We start from the raw sequence: 22119 nt of genomic DNA, 5'->3' as shown, positions 1-22119 counted from the left end.
CGGAGGAGTCGTCAATCCGAACACTGGTGAGAGACCTGCCGGCAGAGGCCCGCTGATGGCAGGTCATCAGTGCCAATCAGTCGGTGTTGGCAGTGGGGTCGGGGGCACTTCAGTTGGCCTTGAATTCGCCGAAGGCCCGCTGCAAATTACAGTAATTTTGTGTATAATGCGCACCCATGTATAATATGCACCCCCATAGTTATATTCTGGAAAACCCTTCTACCCATGTATAATCCATTTTTACAATGCATGATTTTGCTTCTATCCATATGATCAAAATGAAGTATTATCTGTATTTTGTATCGTTGAATCGTTTCGGATCAAATCGTTCTAAATGAACCAATATCGTCCTTGTTCGAATCGGCAACCACAAATTTGGTACAAATCAAATTGTTGCTAAAACGAGTCGTTACAACCCTAGTTGATGGGTATAGTTGTAGCGGTGTTGTATAATCAATGTAGAAGCAAATATAGCTACATCTCAGTGATGCTGAATTTTAACTTTATACTTCTAATCACCAGTCTTACTGTCTTAACTGTGGGTACCTAGAACACCTGTGGTAACTTTGGACACTAGTCTGTCTAAAACAGGGCTGGGCAAACTACAGCCAGCGGGCCACATCCAGACCGTTGATCATTTCAATCCGGCCCGCCAAACATTGGAAGCACCAAAATCATATCAAAATCATGACTACATTCATTTGACATTGTCCTGTAATGCAGAGTGGTTCCAGCAGGTTGTGCTGTAATACCCAGTGGTTCCACCAGGTTGTCCTGTAATCCCCAGTGGTCCCACCAGGTAGCGCAGTAGATACAGTGATGCATTGACTTGACTTTGGCTGTTCTGTTTTTACTCTGCTACTGCTCTGAACCCTTCTTCAACCATGAGTGGGCCAAAGAAAAGAAAAGTCGACAGTGAGTGCCGAGTGTTTAATATAGAATGGACTACTAAATACTTTTTCACTGAAGTCCGATGAAAGGCTGTATGTCTAATTTGTTAAGAAACCATTGCGGTTTTAGGAGTATAACATGAGCCATCACTTTTCTACCAGGCATGCTGTTTATGCTAACAGCCTATCAACGCAGGAACTGATGGCTATGGCTCAGCGGTTAAAATCAAGCTTGCAGGTTCAGCAAAACACCTTTATCTGACAAACTGCCATCCAAGATTCAGTCACACAAGACAGCGCCACGAGAGCTGCAGATGGAACTGATTATCTCCAATGTGATACGGTCTTCAAAAGAGAAATTCAACTCTCAAACTGGATGAGTTTTATGCTTCATTAAGCGCAGACATATTTCCAAAAATCCGGAAGATGGCACAGAGAATGCTGGTGTTGTTTGGCTCTTCACGTGCGTGTGAACAGACATTTAGTGTGATGAACACCAACAAAACATCCTACAGATCCCAGCTGAGTGATGAACACCTCAGATGTGTTCTGAGAATTGCCACAACAAAACTAACACCAGACTTTGATGCACTGGCAAAAAAAAAGGTGATCAGCAAAACAACACTGTTCCCATTAAAAGTAAATCTAAGTATTAACACCACAATGCTTATATATATATATATATATATATATATATATATAATGATTTGTAAGAAAACCTTCCTTTCAGAATCATTATTTTCTAGCATTCCATCCTAGAAAATACCCCGATGAATGTGGGACACTCACCAAAATGTGTAATTCCTTGAATTCAACCGTGGTGAGGGTAATCAGCTTCAAAATTCTGAAAATTGTACTTCTTTTCACGAAGAAATGGATCAAAGGTACTTTTCATAGAGGGGTGTACTAGTTGATGATGTTGAGCACTGTGTACAATTAATAGCTTGCACCATTATGCGTGTAGCACAACACAGTCAGTTAACTGTTAGCTTACAACACGACGTTCAACAATATTAACTACGACAAGGGAGGGGTGGAAGTGTGTTTTCTTATTACAGAGAACAAGCTTTAATTTCTTCTTATTTAATGCGCTCGTGTGGTGTGTGTTTGTATCTTCTTAATTCTGGTTAATAAAATGCTCAGTGGCTAGCATGCAGCTTAGCAAACAAAGAGCTCTAAACATAGGCGACATTTAGCGTCCTTGCTATCGTTAGCATGGTGGGTGGAATTCCATCTCCCTTTGCTGGCTTTTGATGCATATAATCAATGAAAAGACGTGTCCGCTTAGAGACAAAGCACTTCCCGACAGCTACACTAGTTCGCAATTATACGCCAACAGCTAGCTTCTATGTCCAGCTTGTGTAGACGGGAATGTCCATAAACAACCGCGACGCAGTGACCTCAAACAAATCGTTGTACAACTCCCCCACAGCCAACAAAATGCTCAAAATAGACAGCTTACCATGCGAGCCGCCTCAGCCCAGGTCCGCTCCTTCTTTCTCTTTTGTTTGTCCTTCATTTCCTCCGCACTGGCCTGCAAAGCGCCCTTAAGACTGTGGCGGTTTAGCTACCTGCTAACACGGCTACGACGTTCTCGGTTGGCTGTGTGTAGCCTCGAAACAATACGAGTGGTTTTCGCGTTGTCGGCCCTTTAAGACGCTTACCACGCCCGAGTGTATGTTGCTAGCGTGGAAAATACGTTGGTGCCTGTTCCTAAATAAGCGCAACAGACACTGTGGGGATGCAGCGCGATTGTGGGGAAGGAAGGCTCAGGCTGTCTGTCTGTGGAGTGCTGCAGCAGAACAAGCCTTGCAGGCACGCTACTACCCAGGTCAAAGGTCAGCCCCGCCAAAGGCCTGCAACATAAAAAAAAAAAACGTTCAAATATTAGATTACATGTTTAACACATGTTAAATAGCCTGGCCACCTCAGCAGCACACACTTCCTTGCATATAGTCCTGTAGTCTTATAAGATGAATAAGAATATAATTATGTTTTACTTTGGAAAATTGACATACATATTGTGGAATATTTACTTTATTTTTATTTTGAATTATTATTATTATTAATTAATGAGTTATCCAAAATCAGCTGGAGAGAGATCTGGGCACGCTCCTCCGGACCATAACCCTCCCAGTACACCAATAACTGAAAACCCCTCCCTTGTGGCCACACAAGGATGTGAGACACAGTGAAGGCAGGATGATTGTCGATGATACAGGGTGAGTGAAGGGTACTGCCAGAGGGCTAAGAGTACTAATTTCAGTTATTGTTTATTCCTGATTAATGTACACACAGGACCCCATATTGACAGAAAAAAACAGAATTGTTGAAATTTTTGCTCATGTATTCAAGAAGAAAAATTTAAATATCACACAGCCGTAAGTATTCAGACCCTTTGCTGTGACACTCATATTTGACTCAGGTGCTGTCCATTTCTTCTGATCATCCTTGAGATGGTTCTACACCTTCATTGGAGTCTAACTGTGTTTGATTATACTGAGTGGACTTGATTAGGAAATCCATACCCCTGTCTATATAAGACCTTACAGCTCACAGTGCATGTCAGAGCAAATGAGAATCGTGAGGTAAAAGGAACTGCCTAAAGAGCTCAAAAACAGAATTGTAGCAAGGCACAGATCTGGCCAAGGTTACAAAAAAAATTCTGCTGCACTTAAGGTTCCTAAGAGCACAGTGGCCTCTATAATCCTTAAATGCAAGACGTTTGGGACGACCAGAACCCTTCCTAGAGCTGGCCATCCGGCCAAACTGAGCAATCGGGGGAGAAGAGTCTTAGTGAGAGAGGTAAAGAAGAACCCAAAGATCACTCTGGCTGAGCTCCGGAGATTCAGTCGGGAGATGGGAGAAAGTTCTAGAAAGTCAACCATCACTGCAGCCCTCCACCAGTCGGGGCTTTATGGCACAGTGGCCTGACTGAAGCTTCTCCTCAGTGCAAGACACATGAAAGCCCACATGGAGATAGAACGTTTTGGCCTTAATTCTTAGCGGTATGTGTGGAAAAAACCAGGCACTGCTCATCACCTGTCCAATACAGTCCCAACAGTGAAGCATGGTGGTGGCAGCATCATGCTTTGTGGTTGTTTGTCAGCTGCAGGGACAGGACGACTGGTTGCAATCAAAGGAAAGATGAATTCGGCCAACTACAGAGATATCCTGGACAAAAACGTTCTCCAGAGTGCTCAGGACCTCAGACTGGGCCGAAGGTTCACCTTCCAACAAGACAATGATCCTAAGCACACAGCTAAAATACCTCATAAAAACTCTGTGACTGTTTTTGAATGACCCAGCCAGAGCCCTGACTTAAACCTAATTGAGCATCTCTGGAGAGACCTGAAAATGGCTGTTCACCAACGTTCACCACCCAACCTGACAGAACTGGAGAGGGTCTGCAAGGAGGAATGGCAGAGGTTCCCCAAATCCAGGTGTGAAAAACTCATCATTCTCTAAAAGACTCATGGCTGTATTAGCTCAAAAGGGTGGTTCTACTAAATACTGAGCAAAGGATCTGAATACTTACGGCTGTGTGATATTTCAGTTTTTCTTTTTTAATAAATCTGCAAGAATTTCAACAATTCAGTTTTTTCTGTCAATATGGGGTGCTGTGTGTACATTAATGAGGAAGAAAAATGAACTTAAATTATTTTAGCAAATGGCTGCAATATAACAAAAAGTGAAAACTTTAAGGGGGTCTAAATACTTTCCGTACCCACTGTACATGAAATGTGGGATGAATCTTGAGAGATTGGGAAGCTTCAAGTGTAGAGAGGTGAGATTGACGATTTTGGTGATCGGAAAAGGTCAAATGAAACATGCCGTGAGCTTACGTTATTCTGTTTGGAGAGGGAGGTCACGGGAGGAGAGCCACACCATCTGACCCACCTTTTATCCGGTGTAGGAGACCGATGGCGATCCGTAAACTGATTGTTTCTTTCGGCCGACCGATTGAGTGCTGCCCTGGCATCCTTCCAAATAGTTTGGAGCTACCACATGATGCTCCTGTTCTTAAACAGTTCTTATGGGGGTTGGAAACCATAGCATGCCATGAAGGGAGACATACCTGTGGCGGAGCTGGTGAGGAAGTTGTTGGTATATTCGACCCACGGGAGAAAGGTGCTCCAGGGGGTGGGATTGCGTGCAGGAATGCAGCGAAGAGCAGACTCCAGATCTTGGCTTGCCCGCTCCGTCTGCCCGTTGGACTGTGGATGGTAGCCAGAAGAGAGACTGGCTGCTGCGCCCACCACCTTGCAGAACTCCTTCCAGACCTGGGAGGAGAACTGAGGACCTTGGTCCGAGACAATGTCTATGGGGATACTGTGACGTTTGAACACGTGAAGTACTAGAAGGTTAGCGGCCTTGAAGGCAGAGGGTAACTTAGGAAGGGGTATGTAGTGGACACACTTGGAAAAACAATCCATTATGGTAAGAATGACAGAGTTACTTTCAGAGGGGGGTAGGCCTCTGACAAAGTCCAAAGCAATGTGGATATCTCCAAAGTGTTCGGTAAATTGACTGTCTGTTGTACTAGAGCGGCTCCAACTACCGGAGACAAATTCCTTGTGTGTTTTGGACATACTTGGCAAATAAAGATGATTCTGATTCTGATTCTGACCAGGGGCGGCTCGGGATGGGTAATGGGCGCAGCAGACCAGCTGGAGGCAGATGCAAAGTTTTTCCTCAGGCACAGACGGAGCGAGCTAGGACGAACTCACGGATGTCTTTAGCCAGACTGGGCCACCAGAAGTGTTGTTGGATGAATTGGATGATTCGGGTGATTCCGGAGGTCCGGTCTTGGGGTCAGGTTGGGTTCTTTGAGCCTTCCTAACCTCTTGTTCGATCTTCCAGGTGGCAGCCCTAACAAAGCAGGAGGAGGAAAGGATGGGATCCGGTTCCACAGAGCTGGAGGGGGGTGAATAGAGGTGGGAGAGTGCGTCAGGCTTGCTGTTACGAGACCCAGGGTGGAAGGAGAGACTGAAGTTGAATCGACTGAGGAACAAGGTCCAACGAGCCTGCCGGGGGTCAAGGCGCTTAGCAGAGCGGAGATAGGCAACGTTCTTGTGGTCTGTCCATATGATGAAAGGAGTTTCAGTGCCCTCCAACCAGTGCCTTCATTCCTCCAGAGCCCAAACGATGGCCAACAGCTGACGATTTCCTACGTCATAATTGCGTTCGGATGGTCAGGCGACGGGAGAAGACGGTACAGGGATGTAATTTTTGGGTTTTGGGAACCCGCTGGGAGAGGACGGCCCCATCTCCCGTGTCTGAGGCTTCAACCTCGACAATGAACTGGAGGGAGGGGTAGGGGTATCTCAGGATGAGGCTCTTGTGAATAGTTCCTTAAGGCGTTCGAATACTTGCGATGTGGCTGGGGTCCAATGGAATGGGGCACTGGTGGAGGTGAGACTGGTGAGAGGAATGGCAACTCTGACGTAGTCACGGATGAATCGACGGTAGAAGTTGGCAAAGCCTAGGAAATGTTGCAGTTCTTTGCGGGTGGAGGGAATGGGCCAGTTGTCGACTGCTTGGCTCTTAGCCGGGTCTGGTTGTAACTGTCCCTTGACAATGATGTATCCTCAGAAGTGTACGAAGGAGAGATGGAATTCACACATCTCTGGTTTCACCAAAAGGTGGTTTTCTCAGTGGTTTTCGTGTAGGCGTTGAAGGACTTGGGGGACATGCTGGCGATGTTCTTCAGGGGGACAGGAGAAGATGAGGATGTCGTCTAAATATACAAAGACGAACCGGTTGAGCATATCGCGGAGGACGTCATTGATGAAGGTTTGAAAAACTGCGGGAGCGTAGGTTCATTGAAAAGGCATGACCAGGTATTCAAAGTGTTGGAGGGGGGTGTTGAAGGCAGTTTTCAGTTTGTCCCCCTCTCTAATGCAGATGAGATCATATGCGTTGCACAGGTCCAACTTGGTGAATATTTGAGCGTCACAGAGGGGCTCGAAGGAGGGGTCAATGAGGGGCAGTGGGGCTTCATTCTTCACTATCGTTGAGACCACAGAAGTCAATGCTGGGGCGAGAGTGGTATCTTTCTTTTCAACAAAAAGAACCCGGCTACCAGGGGCGAAGAAGAGGCGCGGATGAGTCCGGAGGCAAGGGAGTCGCAGATATAATTTTCCATAGCCTCTTTTACAGGAAAGGTTAAATCGGTGGCTGGAGGGGAGAGGGGCTCCTGGCAAGAGGTCAATGGCGCAGTCATAAGGGCGGTGGGGGGGAAGAGAGATGGCAAGATCCTTACTGAAAACAGGGGAGAGGTTGTAATATTCTTGTGGGACCCAGGGGAGATCAATTGGAGTAACAGGTGGCTGAGGGTTGCTGGAGGTTGGGACGGCCAAAAGAAAACAGTGGGAGTGGCAGAAGTGACTCCAACCAGTGATTGACAGGTGGGTCCAATCTATGGCAGGGTTGTGTTTCTTGAGCCAAGGGTTACCAAGGATCAAGGACCGATACCAAGGAGTCTCCGGGGAGGGAATGACAAACAACTGGAGGGTTTCACAGTGATGATGAGAAGGGTGAGCGATGCTGTCTGGTGAGTAACAGGGGAGATGAGTCGCTCGCCAGGGCCGTAACCTTTTTCGGGGACGGGAGGAGTTTGAGGGATAACTGAAGCTGACATGCCAAGCCCTCATTAATAAAGCGCTTGTCTGTGCCGGAGTCAATGAGAACGGGTACCGGGGGAGGGGGGTGGGTGGTGTGGGGGGGTGGGGGGGGGGAGGGGGGGGGGTGGGGGGGGGGGGGGGGGGGATGGGGGGGTGGGGTGGGGGGTGGGGGGGGGGTTGGGGGTGATGAGGGGGGAGAATTGTGATTAAGTATTATGAGTTTTAGTTGTGTGGGTGGGGGGGGGATAGTAAAGTAGGTGATGAGAGTGGGGGGGTCAATTAGGGGGGGACTATAAGGGGGTTAAGATAGGAAGCAAGAATGTATTTACGATTAGGTGTATAGGACTGAAGATTGAACAATGTGGTAAATTCGTGGAGGAACAAGGTGCATGGGGCGAAGCCTTACAGGGGGGGGTTGTTTGGCTGATGGGAGGTGAAATAGGGCGATATTAAAGGATTAAGGAACAGAGCGATATAGCGATGGAAAGAAATCTATGGGGTATATGTTCCGTTGGTAAGTAGAAGATTGGATGTAAGAAAGTGGTAGGATAGAATGGCGGAGTATTAATGACTAAAGGGGAGGTAAAGCTCATAAAAGAAGAAAGATTAAAATGTGTAATGAAGAGGATTAATAAATATCTCGCACGAGAGATAGGAAATTGAGGGGTGGTTATGTAGACTAGGATATAGAGACCGGGAGGTGGGACGGGAGACAGGGGGGGAAAAAGACACGGCAAGGAACGGGATGGGGGGGGATAAGACTGGGTTTTGGTAAGAGGTTAAAGAGGAAGTGGTATGGCTAAAAAGTAAATGATAAGGCAACTAAGGTGTGTGAACTTAATGCTGCGCGGAAAGTGGTGAGTAGGAAAAAGAAGTTGTGTTGGGGGGATTGATACGGTGGGATAATTCAGCAGCTGCAAATCGAAAACTAATGAGCAGTTCAATAAAAATTGACCACAGGAACCTAGGTCCTCAGGGAAAGGTTCGGGAGGGGGAACGTGAGGTTCTTTGTAAGGGAGGGGAGGTTGGTTGGAGGCAGCGGGCTCGGGAGGAATACTCATGGGGTGTTCGAGGTGGTGGGGGTTGCCAGAGTGCATCTGAGAGGATAGGAGAGATACTTGCTGTGTTAGGTTGCTTATTGAGTCCATAATTTCTCCCGATGCGGGCGCCTTGGTGAGCGAGTGCTTCCCGGAGTCCTTCCGGTGTCATTGGGTCCATATGGCCAGAATATTCTGTCATGGTTTGTATCAAACGGTTCTTGGACTGGACCCAAAAGCAGACGGAGGCGGAGGAAGCAGTTGGTAATGGTTTATTTGGGATAAGTGCAGTGTCAGGAATTCCAAGGCATGATGGTGGTCCGTAGGAGTAGGGAGCGTGCGGAGGGCTGGGTGTGAGCAGGTGAGTGAACTTGGCAAGTGGCCGGAGTGTGCATTGTGGCAGGAAACACAGGAGAGCACTGAAGGAGGAGAAACAACAGGGAGTAAGTGCAAGCACAGGAGTCAACGAATCAATCTTACTGTCGAGGAGCAATATTTAGACCATAGTACCGCATGAGAGCGAGAATATTCTGGCGTCGGATCCCTGGGCCAGCCAGGCTTCAATACAAGCAGTGATGAGTGCTGATTGGGAACAGGTGCACAGGCGAGGAGGTGGTAATTGCTGGGAAGAGAGAGAGAGAGAGAGAGAGAGAGAGAGAGAGAGAGAGAGAAAGAGAGAGAGAGCGCCACCTAAGCTCCAAAAGAGGAACTGCAGTGCACTGATCATGACAATGGCTAAAAAGGTTTTGGTAACAGCGTTGCATGTATGTTGAGAGACACAACTTCAGAACATAAATTATTACTATTTAAAATATGTCTGTGATAAAACAAAATGTTTAAAGAATTACAAGGAAGACATATCAACAACATTTAAAACGTTTTTTTTTTAAATCAGTTATAGTTGGTGGTCATCAAGAGGGATGGACAAGTGAAAAAAAGCCCTTTGAGTGGGTGCACAAGTGTGAAAGCCCGTTTCTGGGAAATAAATTCGGAAAATTGAATTACAAACAAATTATGAGATACATGACTTAGTATCTCAAATTATGAATTACTAAGTATTTTTGTGAATTGTGAATTGATTACGAGATACAGAGTCATCTCGTAATTATTATGTAATATGATCTCATTATCATGGGATTGTATCTCATGATTATGAGATATGAGATACTATCGTAATTATGACTTAGTATGTCATTATCATGAGATAGTATCTCATGATTATGACTTAACACAAAATGATGACTTAACTGTTTTTATTAACTTTCATATCTCATAATTATGACTTAACCGTTTTTTGTTACTTTCCTTTTTTTCTCACAGGTGGAAACGGGCTTCCATACTCAAGAGCTAGTTGGCATTTTGAATATTTAGGAATCACTTCTTCAGTTACATTTCACCTCAGGATAACTAAATCGTTTACACAACCAGTGCAGACTGTCCCCCACTTTTAGAATGACTCGTACATAGTTGTCAGTAAAAATTCATTTTCACTTTTGTACTTAAGTACATTTCAGTCTGTACTTTTATTTTTTTTTACTTGAGTAAATGAGTTAAATCAGTACTTCTTACACACAGCATTTGACTTCAACTTCACATACACTTTAGTGAATAAAAGTATCTTTAAACCAAGCAAATAAATGTGTTCGGCTTGTCAGCATTGACGCAAGAATGAAACCGTTAGTAGTCGTGCGCTTAGTTGTAGTCGGAGCAGGAGTTGCGCTTCCTGCTCGTGCTGCACTGAGGCCGGGGTGTGACGTCACGCTCCCAGAATGCACGGCTTCCAGCGCGGCGCCAGCAGGCCAGGCCCAGACTCGAATAAACATCTTTTACGCCCTTCATCTGTCCAAAATGCACACGTGGAGGCCAAATGGAGCGCGCAGGGATATCGCGGATGCGCGCCAGGCGGTAAGAAACGTCCGGCGTGGAAATGTCGATTCGAGTGGGACTTTTTAGCCCGTTTGCTGAGGTAATACAGAGTTAGCCCCCGCAAGACAAACTCCGACACAACTTAGTCAAACGCACGTCTATTGTTTTGAATTCGTCGTTCTTGCTCGGTTAAACTTTGGACATTTACCCACAGCCTCGGTAGCACTTATGGAAAGCAATGTGGTGCTTTTCAGGTCGTCCAGAAGACTAAACCTAACTCACATCCGCCACCGAAATTCACGGAGGCAAGTTCGCTTTAGCAGACAAATTTAGCTCCGGTCCGGTAAGTTACTGTGGGCACACGTACGCTACAACTTTCAACTTCGCCACTTCAGTCAAGCCCAAATCAACTACAATGTCACATATTTTTTTTTATAACAAACCATACCCTGTATGTTGCAAAATATTTTCCAATCGTTTTAAACACTGTTTTGGGCTCGTAACGGAGGAACGCAAATGAACACAATCGTTGTTGCGCGTGACTCCACAAGATGGCGATGTTGGCTGATTACTTCCCTCATGGTGATCGTGGACAAGTGTCACTTAAGTTCTTGTAATTCTATACAAAATGAAAATAAGTGCTGCCACTATACCAGAAACGCATACAGTTGCGTCTAATACCTCGAGTCAGAGAAAATCCAAGCAATAAACGCAAGTAAACCTTGTCAAACAAGGGTGAGCGTCATGGAATGCACCATGTTATGCAGAAGTTCGACCAAATTCAATGTTTGCTTTTCACGACATTCAGGCCAAAGGTGCAGCTTGAATTAGGGCGATGAAAGCTAGGTTATGAGCAGCTTTTGTCCAAACATTTACAGCAGTGATTCCCAACCAGTGTGCCAGGGCACATTAGTGTGCCATGAGCGCTCTTCAGGTGTGCCGTGGGAAATTATACAATTTTATGTAATTGCTCAAAAAATTATTTATTTACAGGAAATAATGTCTCTTTGTTCATCTATTTATACCAGTGAGGCAGAGTAACAGACAGAACAAATAAATGCTCATCTATTAGATGGCAGGAAGTACATACAGTAATTAATGTAGCCATATTTTGTGACATTTTGTGCCGTGAGATTTTTCTATTGTAAAATAAGTGCCTTGGCTCCATAAAGGGTGGAAATCACTGATTTACAGACAGTTGGGACGGGGATATGCATATTTGTCCCAGTATAGTGCTGGAGTGCCCTTAAGCAAGGCATCTAACTGAAGTGGGCGCTCCTCTCATTTGACGCATGCTTGTAAATGTGTGAGTTGTCATACTGTATTTATAATTAATGTAAAACGTGTATAATGTGAGAGTGCAGTGGTACTGCAAAAGTTGACTGGGTCTACCTTCCACACGAAACCAATTAGACTTATTATAATTTCCCCCTGCTATATTGCAGTTTATCGTTCAGACCCCGCTATATTGTGTTTTTTGAGCAGTGGTTTAATTTTTGTTAATGGGGTTTTACAGTATACTTTAATGCCTTTGCATGTGGGAAAGGAGAGCCACAGTTGACGATATACCTTTCACACCCAGGCCCCGCCTCTTGAAGGCCCATGCATGTGTACACGTACACAACAATACAAGTATTTTCTGTACATTTTATGGTTTCAATTTGTTTTGTGCTAAATTACATTTACAATGTGTTTAAAGCGTGTTTAAATATGTTTTAGCATGCTTAAATAAGTTTAAATTTGTATAAACGTGTGGGCAATTATGTTTGTTTTAAGGACTTTTTATTTATTAATTTTTTTTTTAACTCAAGCACTTTATCCAGGGGTAAGCCTCTTCTGTTTGAGGCTCCAGATGGCATAGAAGGCTACTCCTTGAGGGCTGAAGACAGGGATACCTGGACCTTTGGGCTAATTCCCAGGTTTCCCTCCACTCCAGCAATAAGTAGACAGAGACTGTGGTTGAGGTATTCTCCGCGAATTGAGCTTTCTTATTGTTTGCGTGGAATATGCACAGTTTAACGGTACACCAGACCCTGTTTCGTTCCCATGTCTTGCTTTGCGATATATTGGATTTGTAGTCCTTCGTATGCTCATTACAGATAATAAAAAAAAAAAATAATGTGTGTAGAATGTATTTCACAGCTTTTATTCATGACTGTATTTAAATGTACTTTATTTCATCTAATATTTTATGTATTGGAAACACAAGGAAATGCAGATGTCAGATGGCATGCAATGTGGTCATCTAGACTATATGTTTCTGGTTTATTTGGATTTATGACACAGTCCATGGTGTAACTTGTGTGCGAGGACAGAGCCATTCTCTGATTAGCTAAGGAGCTAAACAGTGTTTTAACTTTGAATACCTGTGAACTCGTCACATCAATCACAAGATGACCACAATAGTTTTGACTCAAAGGACAAATCACTCCATTTCACGATTTCAAATTGTATTTAATTTTTGACGGCGTAACAGCTAAACTGACAGTGTATTATTATCTGATATAAGATAGAGGGTTTGTCAGCTCTACCTGTTACAGTTTTAACATTTTGTTGCTGCCCATCATCTGTTGTTTCTTGGTGAGTGAATGTCTTCCTCAGAGACAGGTGTATAGTTGTCGCTCAAATATTGTACAGTGGCAAGGTATCACTATATGGGAGGAATTGATTGAATCTCACTAATACACAATTCACGTGTACTTTTCTTGAAATGAAATTGCTATGAGAGCGACATTTCGCACACAGAAAGACTAAAACCATTGAGTTATACATTGTTTTTCCACTTTTCACAAGGGATAGGGACCGAGGCCAGCCACGAATAGCAAAAATCCCCAAGGAATTTACGCCTACTCAAAAAGGTTTGTAATTACCTACATAAGCCCCAAGATGGCGGCAAAACACTTTATTTATTCAGTGTTGGGCAAGGCAAGTGCCTGACTAAATAAAGATGGTCATGTCACAGTAGTTCCTTGGCATCACAAAATGCCACAAGATTGCGGAAAAAAATATTTTCATATTAGACATGGCTTTAGTCTGAGGACAAACTGTGAATTGGGAGGTTTTTCATCAAATAATGGAAGATGGGTTCCATTCAGAAATCTTCAAATAGGTGAATTTATTCTTCTACTTCCACCAATTGCAGGTGTGATGACGGAATGTTTAAATGGCCCTGATATATTTGTTTATGTTGTAGATCTGTGGTTCTCAAACATTTTGTGCCTCAGAAAACGTGAAATATGAATTAAAATCATCCACGCTTTCCTGAGTTCCAGACGTTTTTCTGCCGAGAGGCCTGAAATCCGGTCGTTTGAATTTCTCAAGCTTTTCTACATCACTAGCAAAGATCTCCCCCTACCTCTCCGCTCACGAGCCAGCCCTATCAACATAAAACATTTTGCCAAAATATGGGCCCTTTAATGTGCATGCTTCTTACTGTCTCACCACACTTCAGGCAATGTAATTTGCTCAATTTGGTGATATGTTCCCTATCTTTCAGGTCTTTTAAGATGCTGAGCTTCATCTGATGAACACGAACAGACTCTGAGTCAACAGAAGAAACTCGGATCCAGTCAGTTCTAAAGCCACTCATGACCGCAGCCCTCTTGGGGTTGCTATGGCAGGTGCTGTCATCGAAACCAAGTGCTGGACACAGGCCTGTCCCACCAAAGTAGGACAGACCACGCGTCATTGCCAAAAGAGATCATTAAATAGTCAACAAACTGCACTTAGTATTATTGCAAGCACACAGAGATAACGCAACAGCCTGAGACCAGAGAGTGGATGGCCAGCTACCTGTAGAATCCTCATGAGTGTTGCTTGTACCTGCTCCTCCTCAGTCAGTTCATCTCTGCAACACAACCCAACACCATCCCCGTGGGACCATGTTCCACCAGCAAGAACAACTAAAGGGTCAGCTGCAGGATAGCCACATTGCCAACAGGCAGCTTGGTTTCCACTGCCAGGAGTGTGGGAAGCAATATAACACTCAGCTGGGTTATAGACGGCACCTGGTGGAAGCTCACAGTGCTGGCGCAGGCCTGCCCTGTTCCGAAGGTGCACCATCGCTGCTGGAGCACCTGGGTGGTGGCCATATTGATAGGCCTCCTCCAGCAGAGGGGAACAGTAATGCTGTTGTGGGAGTGAGAGAGAGGAAATATTCCTGTGAGCGATGTGACCGCCGTTTTTACACTCGCAAGGATGTACGTCGCCATGCTGTGGTGCACACTGGACGGCGTGATTTCTTGTGCCCTCGCTGTGCTCAGCGCTTTGGCCGCAGAGACCACTTGACCCGGCACTTGAAGAAGAGCCATGCGCATGATGCAGGATTGATACCACTGGTTACGGCCAGTACTCCCGTGGCAACATCCACTACCACCACCCAATGTCCAGTGAAGGAGTCCAGCCCTTTAGCCTCAGACCGAGGCTCCGCCTCCTCCAAGGAACCTGTGGAGACCTTCACCAGGGACATGTTCAACTCCTACCCCATTACCAATCCTGTCCCTGGGATGAATCACCCACATGGCCTCATGCAGGTCTCTTTGTCCTCAAGCATGGGTGTCGGTCGCCACATGCCTCAGCCATCTCCTCACAACCACCACCATCACTTGCAGCCTCTGTCAGCACCACAGCAGCAGTCATACAGCAACATGCCCAGGTACCAACAAGGATCTACCTCATATCCTCGCACTGAAGTGGACAGCTTCCTGCTGGATTTGCAGGGTGCCCCTCCTCCCCACCTCAGTTCCGTCAACTCTTCTACCTCTACCTCACCTCAAAGGGAGATGCTTGCTGAAGGGATGGGTGTTGGCAGTGATCCCCACCTCGTGCCCAGGAATCCTGCTGTCTCCTCAGCTGAGCTTTCCTGCACCACTAACATGGAACTTGGGCCACTGTTGGGCTTCTTGCCTTTCAGCCTGCCACCTTACAGCTCTCATGTGGGAATGGGAGGGTTAATGATGGGTTATCCTCCTGCCACCACTGCCACCTCCTCGCCAACCTCTTCCACTGGGTTGTCCTCTCAGGCTTCAGGCCCTTTTACCTTCTTCCAACCTTCTCAGGCTCATGTGCCTCAGGGCCCCGTCACCCACAACCATAGCCAACTACCTCAGGCATACAGCACTTCAGCTGTTAGCACTTCTAGCTCCTTACCACATTACTACCAAGCCTTTCAGCAATAAGCAGTTTTGTGTCGAACTAACCTTCACATATGGATGTCTTTTTCCTGTCAAAGGTCAAATGACAATTGAAACTATAGAACATGTATACATGTTATTGCAATTGATTTTTGTTTCTCACAACAAATCACCTCATCAGTATTACCTCATTTAAAAAAAAAAAAAAAAGTAAGCTTGAATGCACAAATGTTGTCTATCTCACTACAACCAACAGAGTAATTCTTTTAAATCTGTAAACAACAGTTAATGCACTTGATCCAGTTATCACATGTACTATGTGATTACAACCTGGTTTAACGTAACAGAACATACAGTGTAAACTCAGACATGTCACACAAATGTAAGTCCAACTTGAAGCACTGCGTTCTAAGAGGCCACACCAGCATGGTAACACAATTGCCACTGATGCTCTTGCTTTTTTGTTACTGTTTTCAGGCATCACTAATTTAGAATGCACTTAAGTTTAGTTTTTCTAATTACAAAGTTTTTTTTTTTTTTTTTTACATTTTTTTTTTTTTTTTATAAAATGGCTAAAAGGCAAGCCTGTCTTATTGCGTTGGTGATGTGTAACCATTTTTAAAACTAGTCTTTAGATTATCTGCAGACTGAAATGTTTGACAATGTAATTTTGTGACAGATGATCTTTTGGTTACAATGGTTACCGCAGTATTTGACACTACATACCATTTAATATACATTGACCAGCCAGAACATTATGACCACATACACAATAAATTATCCAATACTGCTGTAACCTGCCTTTACAAAGATGTTCAGTTTAGATCGATTCTACTGCATCACGAGAGCCGTGTCTGAACTGAACTTTATCTTTGTAAGGGCAGAATATTTGATACAGCTCTTGTATTGAATTTCATGTCGTGCAAACAATCTTTAATATTGTGGCTGGTATGCTTTTAATGGTGGTCCATCTGTTTCTCTTCTGTAAAGCTTCTGTTGTTTTGTGCCTTTGCATCTGTGATCAAGGAGGCCTTCAGAGAGCATGCAGCAACTACCGCATTTTTGCGACCATAAGATGCACCGTATTAAAAGGCGCAGTCTCAGTTACGGGGGTCTATTTCTGTATTTAACACATACATAAGGCGCACCGTATTATTGGGCGCAGTCTCAGTTACGGGGTCTATTTCTGTATTTAACACATACATAAGGCGCACCGTATTATTGGGCGCAGGCATGGTAAAACATACGCTAGCTTAAAACATACGGTAGCATGCATGCACGCTAAAACAATGTTTTTAAAAAGCAAAACTGAGTTCGGTTGTACTTTATTGAAGTATTTAACAATGTACTCACGTTATTTTTTTTATCAATCCTCATCCACAAATCCTCATCTTCTGTATCCCAAATGAACAGCTGGGCAAGTTCGCCGTCAAACACGCCAGTTTCCCTCTCGTCATTGTCAGAGTCAGTCTCTTTGCCGTGCGGCTCCTCAGAAATGATGCCGGGTTTTACGAAAGCTCGAACAACAGTGCAAGCAGACGCGTTAGCCCAAACATCCACAATCCATTCACAAATTGTGGCGTAACTCGCCCGGCGCTGCCTCCTAGTCTTAGTAACGCTGTGTTCGCCATCTGTCATCCATGGCTCCCACGCCGCTCGCAACTTCACTTTGAACGCCCTGTTTACACCGATGTCCATCGGTTGGAGTTCCTTCGTCAAGCCTCCCGGAACGATGGCAAGCTCCGAGTTATTGGACTCAGTCGAATGGTGAATGTAGAGACGCTTCTCCCGGCTGTTCTTTGCTCATTAATCCATTCCTCGAGTTTGTCTTCCAACTCGGGCCACCTCGCCTTGTTTCCGCGTTTTGTTTTTCTTTTTTTCCCCCGGAAACACAGCTTTGTCTTCTTGACTTGGCGAAGCTCGTTTTCCTGCTTCCTCCAGTTGCGAACCATGGATTTGTTGATCTTGAATTCTCTCGCGGATGCTCCATTCCCAAATTCCTCCGTGTAACTAATAGCTTGCAGTTTAAACTGTGCTTTGTAAGCGTGTCTCTTCGTAGGTGCCATTTTCGGGGGTCCTTAGCCAAAACGATGCACATACCGGAACTATATACCTACTGGGGGCGTGTCTTTAGCCTCCTCTGTCACGCGCACCATCCCCCTTTACGTCCGCATGCTGTCCTCAGTCACGTCCGCCTTCCTCTATATAAGCAGCGTGTCGGCAGAAAATGCTCCCAGTCAGTCAAGCGGCGCTCTCATTAAAGTCACACAACATGTACATATTTTGGAACTCTGTGCACACACAAGGCGCCCCGTCCATTTTGGAGAAAATTCAAGACTTTTAAGTGCGCCTCATGGTCGTGAAAATACGGTATCCAGTTTTAGCATGACTAAATACTTTTATCCACCATGCCTAAGTGTCTTACAAGGAACGTACAGTTGATCACTGTGCAAATCAGAACACTCACCTCAGGAGCTTGACTGATATTTAAAATAATAAAATGTGTAGTTTCTTTTTCAAGTAATAATAACTAATAGATGCCTGTGAATATTCTCATTCATCCAGGTCATTGTAATCACAGGGCATTCAGTCGATAGTTGCGGGATTGTTAAATTTGTCTGTGATGGTTTGCCTCTAATCTGAGCAGGCTTCATCAGTTCATGCTCAAAGACTAGCTAGGACAGTTCTAGATAAGTCTTGATAGACATTGCACAGTGCCCTTCTGACATTCCTGTTTTAAACATAAGAATAATAATTCTGAAGGCACTTGTCAGCAAAAATTCATTTTACCCCCCCAGCCCCTCCAAAATTATTACTTATCAGTTAAATATTACTGATGGTATTTTAATTGCAGATGATTGTCGCTACTTTGGAAAGTCTTATTCCTGTTTGTTTACAGGGTGTCCATATCACATACTGCATACATGCATACCAGAGCTTGATTAGCTAAAGTAACAATCAAACATTGGTCAACTCAGCCTAGGTTTTAAGCAAAGATTTAAGGGTCATGTGTGAAAATAAAGTCAAATACAGTAGTAAAACGTGATTTTTGACCAACATGTTTCTCAGCAGTGTGTGGTGTCATGTATGTCTCCTTTAATGCAATTGTATCAAGAAAAGTGCTCCACCACCAAGGAGTTTAATGGAATCAGCAGGCATTCACAGTCACCTATAGCCAACTGCCTCAGTCATCATGAGGTGTAATGGCATGGAAAAACTTTCATTTTTTTTTTTTTTTTTTTTTTTTTTTAAAACTCCAGACCCTTTACATCTATAACAATTACCTTGGTTTTAGTTTTTGAAGCCCCTCCCCCCATCACCAAACTATTCGATTTTAGAGAGAATTGTACTTGTGGATATTTTGATGTCTGGAAGTGTCCAAATGCTGAACAGTTTTTGCCTCATAAACTTACTAGGATATTTTTCTTCTAAAGTGTCGAGACTGAAAGACCCTAGTTTGAAAATTTTTCCTAGATTGGCTGAATTGGGTTTAAGTACAAGCGCTGGCCTTGAGTAGATACTGGATCTTTGGTGTCTATTTGCCATTTGTATATATATATATTTTTTTTTAGGCAAAATATGGCGCATTAACTAACTGAGGCGACCTGGGTTTTTTAAAAACAAGTTTAATTTAGGAATTTAGGTCTTCTGGAAGTAAGAAAATATGGTCATTGCTGTTTTGACTTAGCACAGTAAAAGTATTCTAGAATATGTGTAGCCTTTTCTAAAATTATCAATGAATTGTCGCCCAATTTTCCTTTGCCATATTACTGGCTCGCAAGCGCTTCTAATGAAATTGGGACTGAAACCCACCCCCATATTGAAGACTTGCAATCCATTCCTTTTATAATCTAGTCACAGCCGTGATGAATGGATCACAACTGGGATTCCCATAGTGGGAAATCCCTTCATGAACATTGCTCCAAGTTCAAGCGACTGTTGTGATCCTGGAAAGAAGGCATGCAAAGAGATAATGCTATCTCTTTTAAATCCATTAACTCTGCTGATTGAGTGTTCCACTAGCATTGTCACTAGCCGCAGTGTTGCACCAATGTCAAAATGCTACTGTTGTGTGTCTCTCTCAGAGTTTCTAATCTCTTGACAGGGTTAAAGCACTTATGACATTTCTTAAAAAAAAAAAATAAAAAAAAAAACATTTTGTACCTCAAATACACAGAAATAAGGGTTTCTGTTTTTCTTTATAGTTGTAGTTATTTTGGCGCGTTTTCCATTTAGTTTTAAACTTTTGATGGTAGCTTTTGAGTTAACTCTTAATATAGTGGCAGACATTGATTATTATAATATAATAATTAAACATTCTACCTCTACCTTGTCATATCTTTCTGCAATATCGTTATAAAATGTTTAAAGCTGTAACATACATTATACCACTGAGAATGAGTGTTTAAAATTAACTTTGAAGGACAGGATACACACTCTGATCAGAGTTGTATTCCATTGAATCAAGCATTGTTCTGTGTACTTGCCTTTAATTATATTTTTACTTATTTACTACCTCAAAAGTGACAGGCAACTGCTCATCTAACAGCAGAGAAAATGTTTAGGACTTAATATTTTGTTTGCTGTAGCTCCATAGTTTAATGAGATACCTCTTTACGTAATATCAAGTACAGGCTATTTTCTGCTTGACTGATGTTAGTGCTGCTCCACCCTGTAAATGTAATTGTTACATTAAGGAAAGCAGTAGATTCACAGTAGGCATCTAAATGAACATCACTGCTACTTGTTACACATCTTTAACTGAATTATCTTTAGTATTTTTGTATCAGACAGGACCAGAATATTTTCTAACAAGGCAAAAATGATAAATGCAGTACTTAATAAGATTTGATTTCATTCAGTATTTTTTAACAGATTTAAAAGAATTCAGCTGAAAGTGAATCATGCTTATGTGTTTTGCTGTTCCGAATATTGACAATGAAAGCCCTGTAAAAAACAAATAATAATAATAATTGCCATGCTGTCCTTGCAGGAAGAATTATTATCTGTCATGTCAATACAAACCATGTGCATGTTTCTTAATACATCTGTGTTACACTAATATGCTACAAACGTGGCAAATGAATGTCAACCGGGCTTTGGTTCAAGGTACTTACAAATGCGAGCATGTCAGGTGTTATGTCACATCAATATGTAACATTTTAAGACTGTCCACATAGTGTATGATATGTCGTTACACTGTGGGCCATGGTAAAAAATGTGTAAACAACTCAATTTATGTTTACCTTTCCGAAGTAAAAATGCAAGCCAGATCTCACTTTACATCTTTTATTGTGGAATACACTTAACCTATTTGTAATACTAATTTGATGGCTGTGAACCAAGCTAATTTTTTCTTAGTTGTTTGCATTATCACCGTATAGCAACCAAGACCAAGAAAGCAAGGTGAATTGTCATTTTCTTGTTGTCTAGACAAAGCAAAGTAAAATAAATATGTAGATTTACTCTAAGTTGCTTTGTTTTTAAATTGGAGCTGGAACTCTGGAAGCGGGTCCAATGAACTGATTGTGGATTAACTAGTTGGTAGAAAAAGGGTTGGTTTGCATAGAAAAAAAGGATTGGGGTGGAAGAATAGAACATCATTTAAAAATAGCACATAAATACATCCACCCTTAACTAGAATGGCTAGCTGGAGAGCACAAACTAACACTAAAGAATCGTAATTAAACATTTTACACCTTCATACACATCATATAATTGATATAATAAAAGATCACATTGTTACAGGCCTTGACAATTTTGTCATACAACTAGGTTGTAATTTCAACAACATTTCAACAATGTTTCAGCTATTGCAGGGGTGTCAAACTCATTTTTGTCACGGGTCACCTTACGGTTTCCCTCAGGGCCATTATGACTGTGAAACCATATAAGTGGTTCATCGCTTCATTGCATGTACACAAATTGATGGATAACCAATTTTGGAATCAGAAGTCAAGCATTATAGGTTCAGTTACTCTAAAAACAAAAATGCTTGCAATATGTATAATTTTAACATTATTACATATGACATTGAAATTTTGGTGCACATTTTAGCAAGAATCATGGAAGTTGATGCACATGATTTGCTTTCACGGAGGAATCTGGCCCCGGACCTTGAGTTTGACACCTGTGAGCTATTTGATTCAAAGAGTTACATGTTGGGGGGAGCATAGTGAACTTTTGTTTAGGACGTCTCTCTCAGTCTAGCGCAGGGGTCACCAACCTTTTAGAAACAGCTAATTGAGTACTGATTAATGGAAAGTGTTACAAGTTTGCTACAGACTTCTGAAATAGCAAATTTGCTCAAACTACGTTTATTATATACATCTAAAATTTTATAAATTATGATGTTCATTTATGAGAAGACAATTATCATGTTAATGATTTCTCGCAATTATTGATTTAACAATGGGCTTTTTAAATTTAAATCTTTCCTCGGGCTCACTGATGTGGAGTTTGCATGTTCTCCACTGTACTATGACGTCCTCCAACATTCAAAAAAAGAATGCTTGGTTAAATTGAAAATTCTAAATTGCTTCAAGTCTGCAGCGGACAGCGTAAAATG

General features: G+C 43.1%; 3 protein-coding genes across 3 annotated transcripts in view; 2 read left to right on the top strand and 1 right to left on the bottom strand.

Annotated features, from left to right (window-relative positions):
- asxl1 (ASXL transcriptional regulator 1) overlaps positions 1-2733 on the bottom strand; it is a 54291-nt gene extending 51558 nt beyond the window's left edge. Inside the window, exon 1 of the mRNA XM_061791583.1 lies at positions 2353-2733. Within this exon, the coding sequence (XP_061647567.1) occupies positions 2353-2409 (57 nt within the window). The 5' untranslated portion in view covers positions 2410-2733. The remainder of the gene's footprint in view (positions 1-2352) is intronic.
- A 7596-nt stretch (positions 2734-10329) lies between these two features.
- The window catches only part of mfn2 (mitofusin 2), a 55056-nt gene continuing 43266 nt past the window's right edge, over positions 10330-22119 (top strand). The window contains exon 1 of the mRNA XM_061791615.1: positions 10330-10458. Coding sequence (XP_061647599.1) covers positions 10421-10458 — 38 coding nt within the window. The 5' untranslated portion in view covers positions 10330-10420. The remainder of the gene's footprint in view (positions 10459-22119) is intronic.
- LOC133486464 (zinc finger protein PLAGL2-like) lies at positions 13924-21016 on the top strand. The gene has a single exon (XM_061791649.1). The coding sequence runs from the start codon at positions 14301-14303 to the stop codon at positions 15594-15596; it is 1296 nt and encodes a 431-aa protein (XP_061647633.1). The 5' UTR covers positions 13924-14300; the 3' UTR covers positions 15597-21016.

Source organism: Phyllopteryx taeniolatus, chromosome 1 (genome assembly GCF_024500385.1).
Source record: "Phyllopteryx taeniolatus isolate TA_2022b chromosome 1, UOR_Ptae_1.2, whole genome shotgun sequence".
NCBI classification, from domain to species: Eukaryota; Metazoa; Chordata; class Actinopteri; order Syngnathiformes; family Syngnathidae; genus Phyllopteryx; species Phyllopteryx taeniolatus.
Note: the sequence above shows the minus strand (reverse complement) of the source record. Positions and strands in the feature narration are given on the sequence as shown.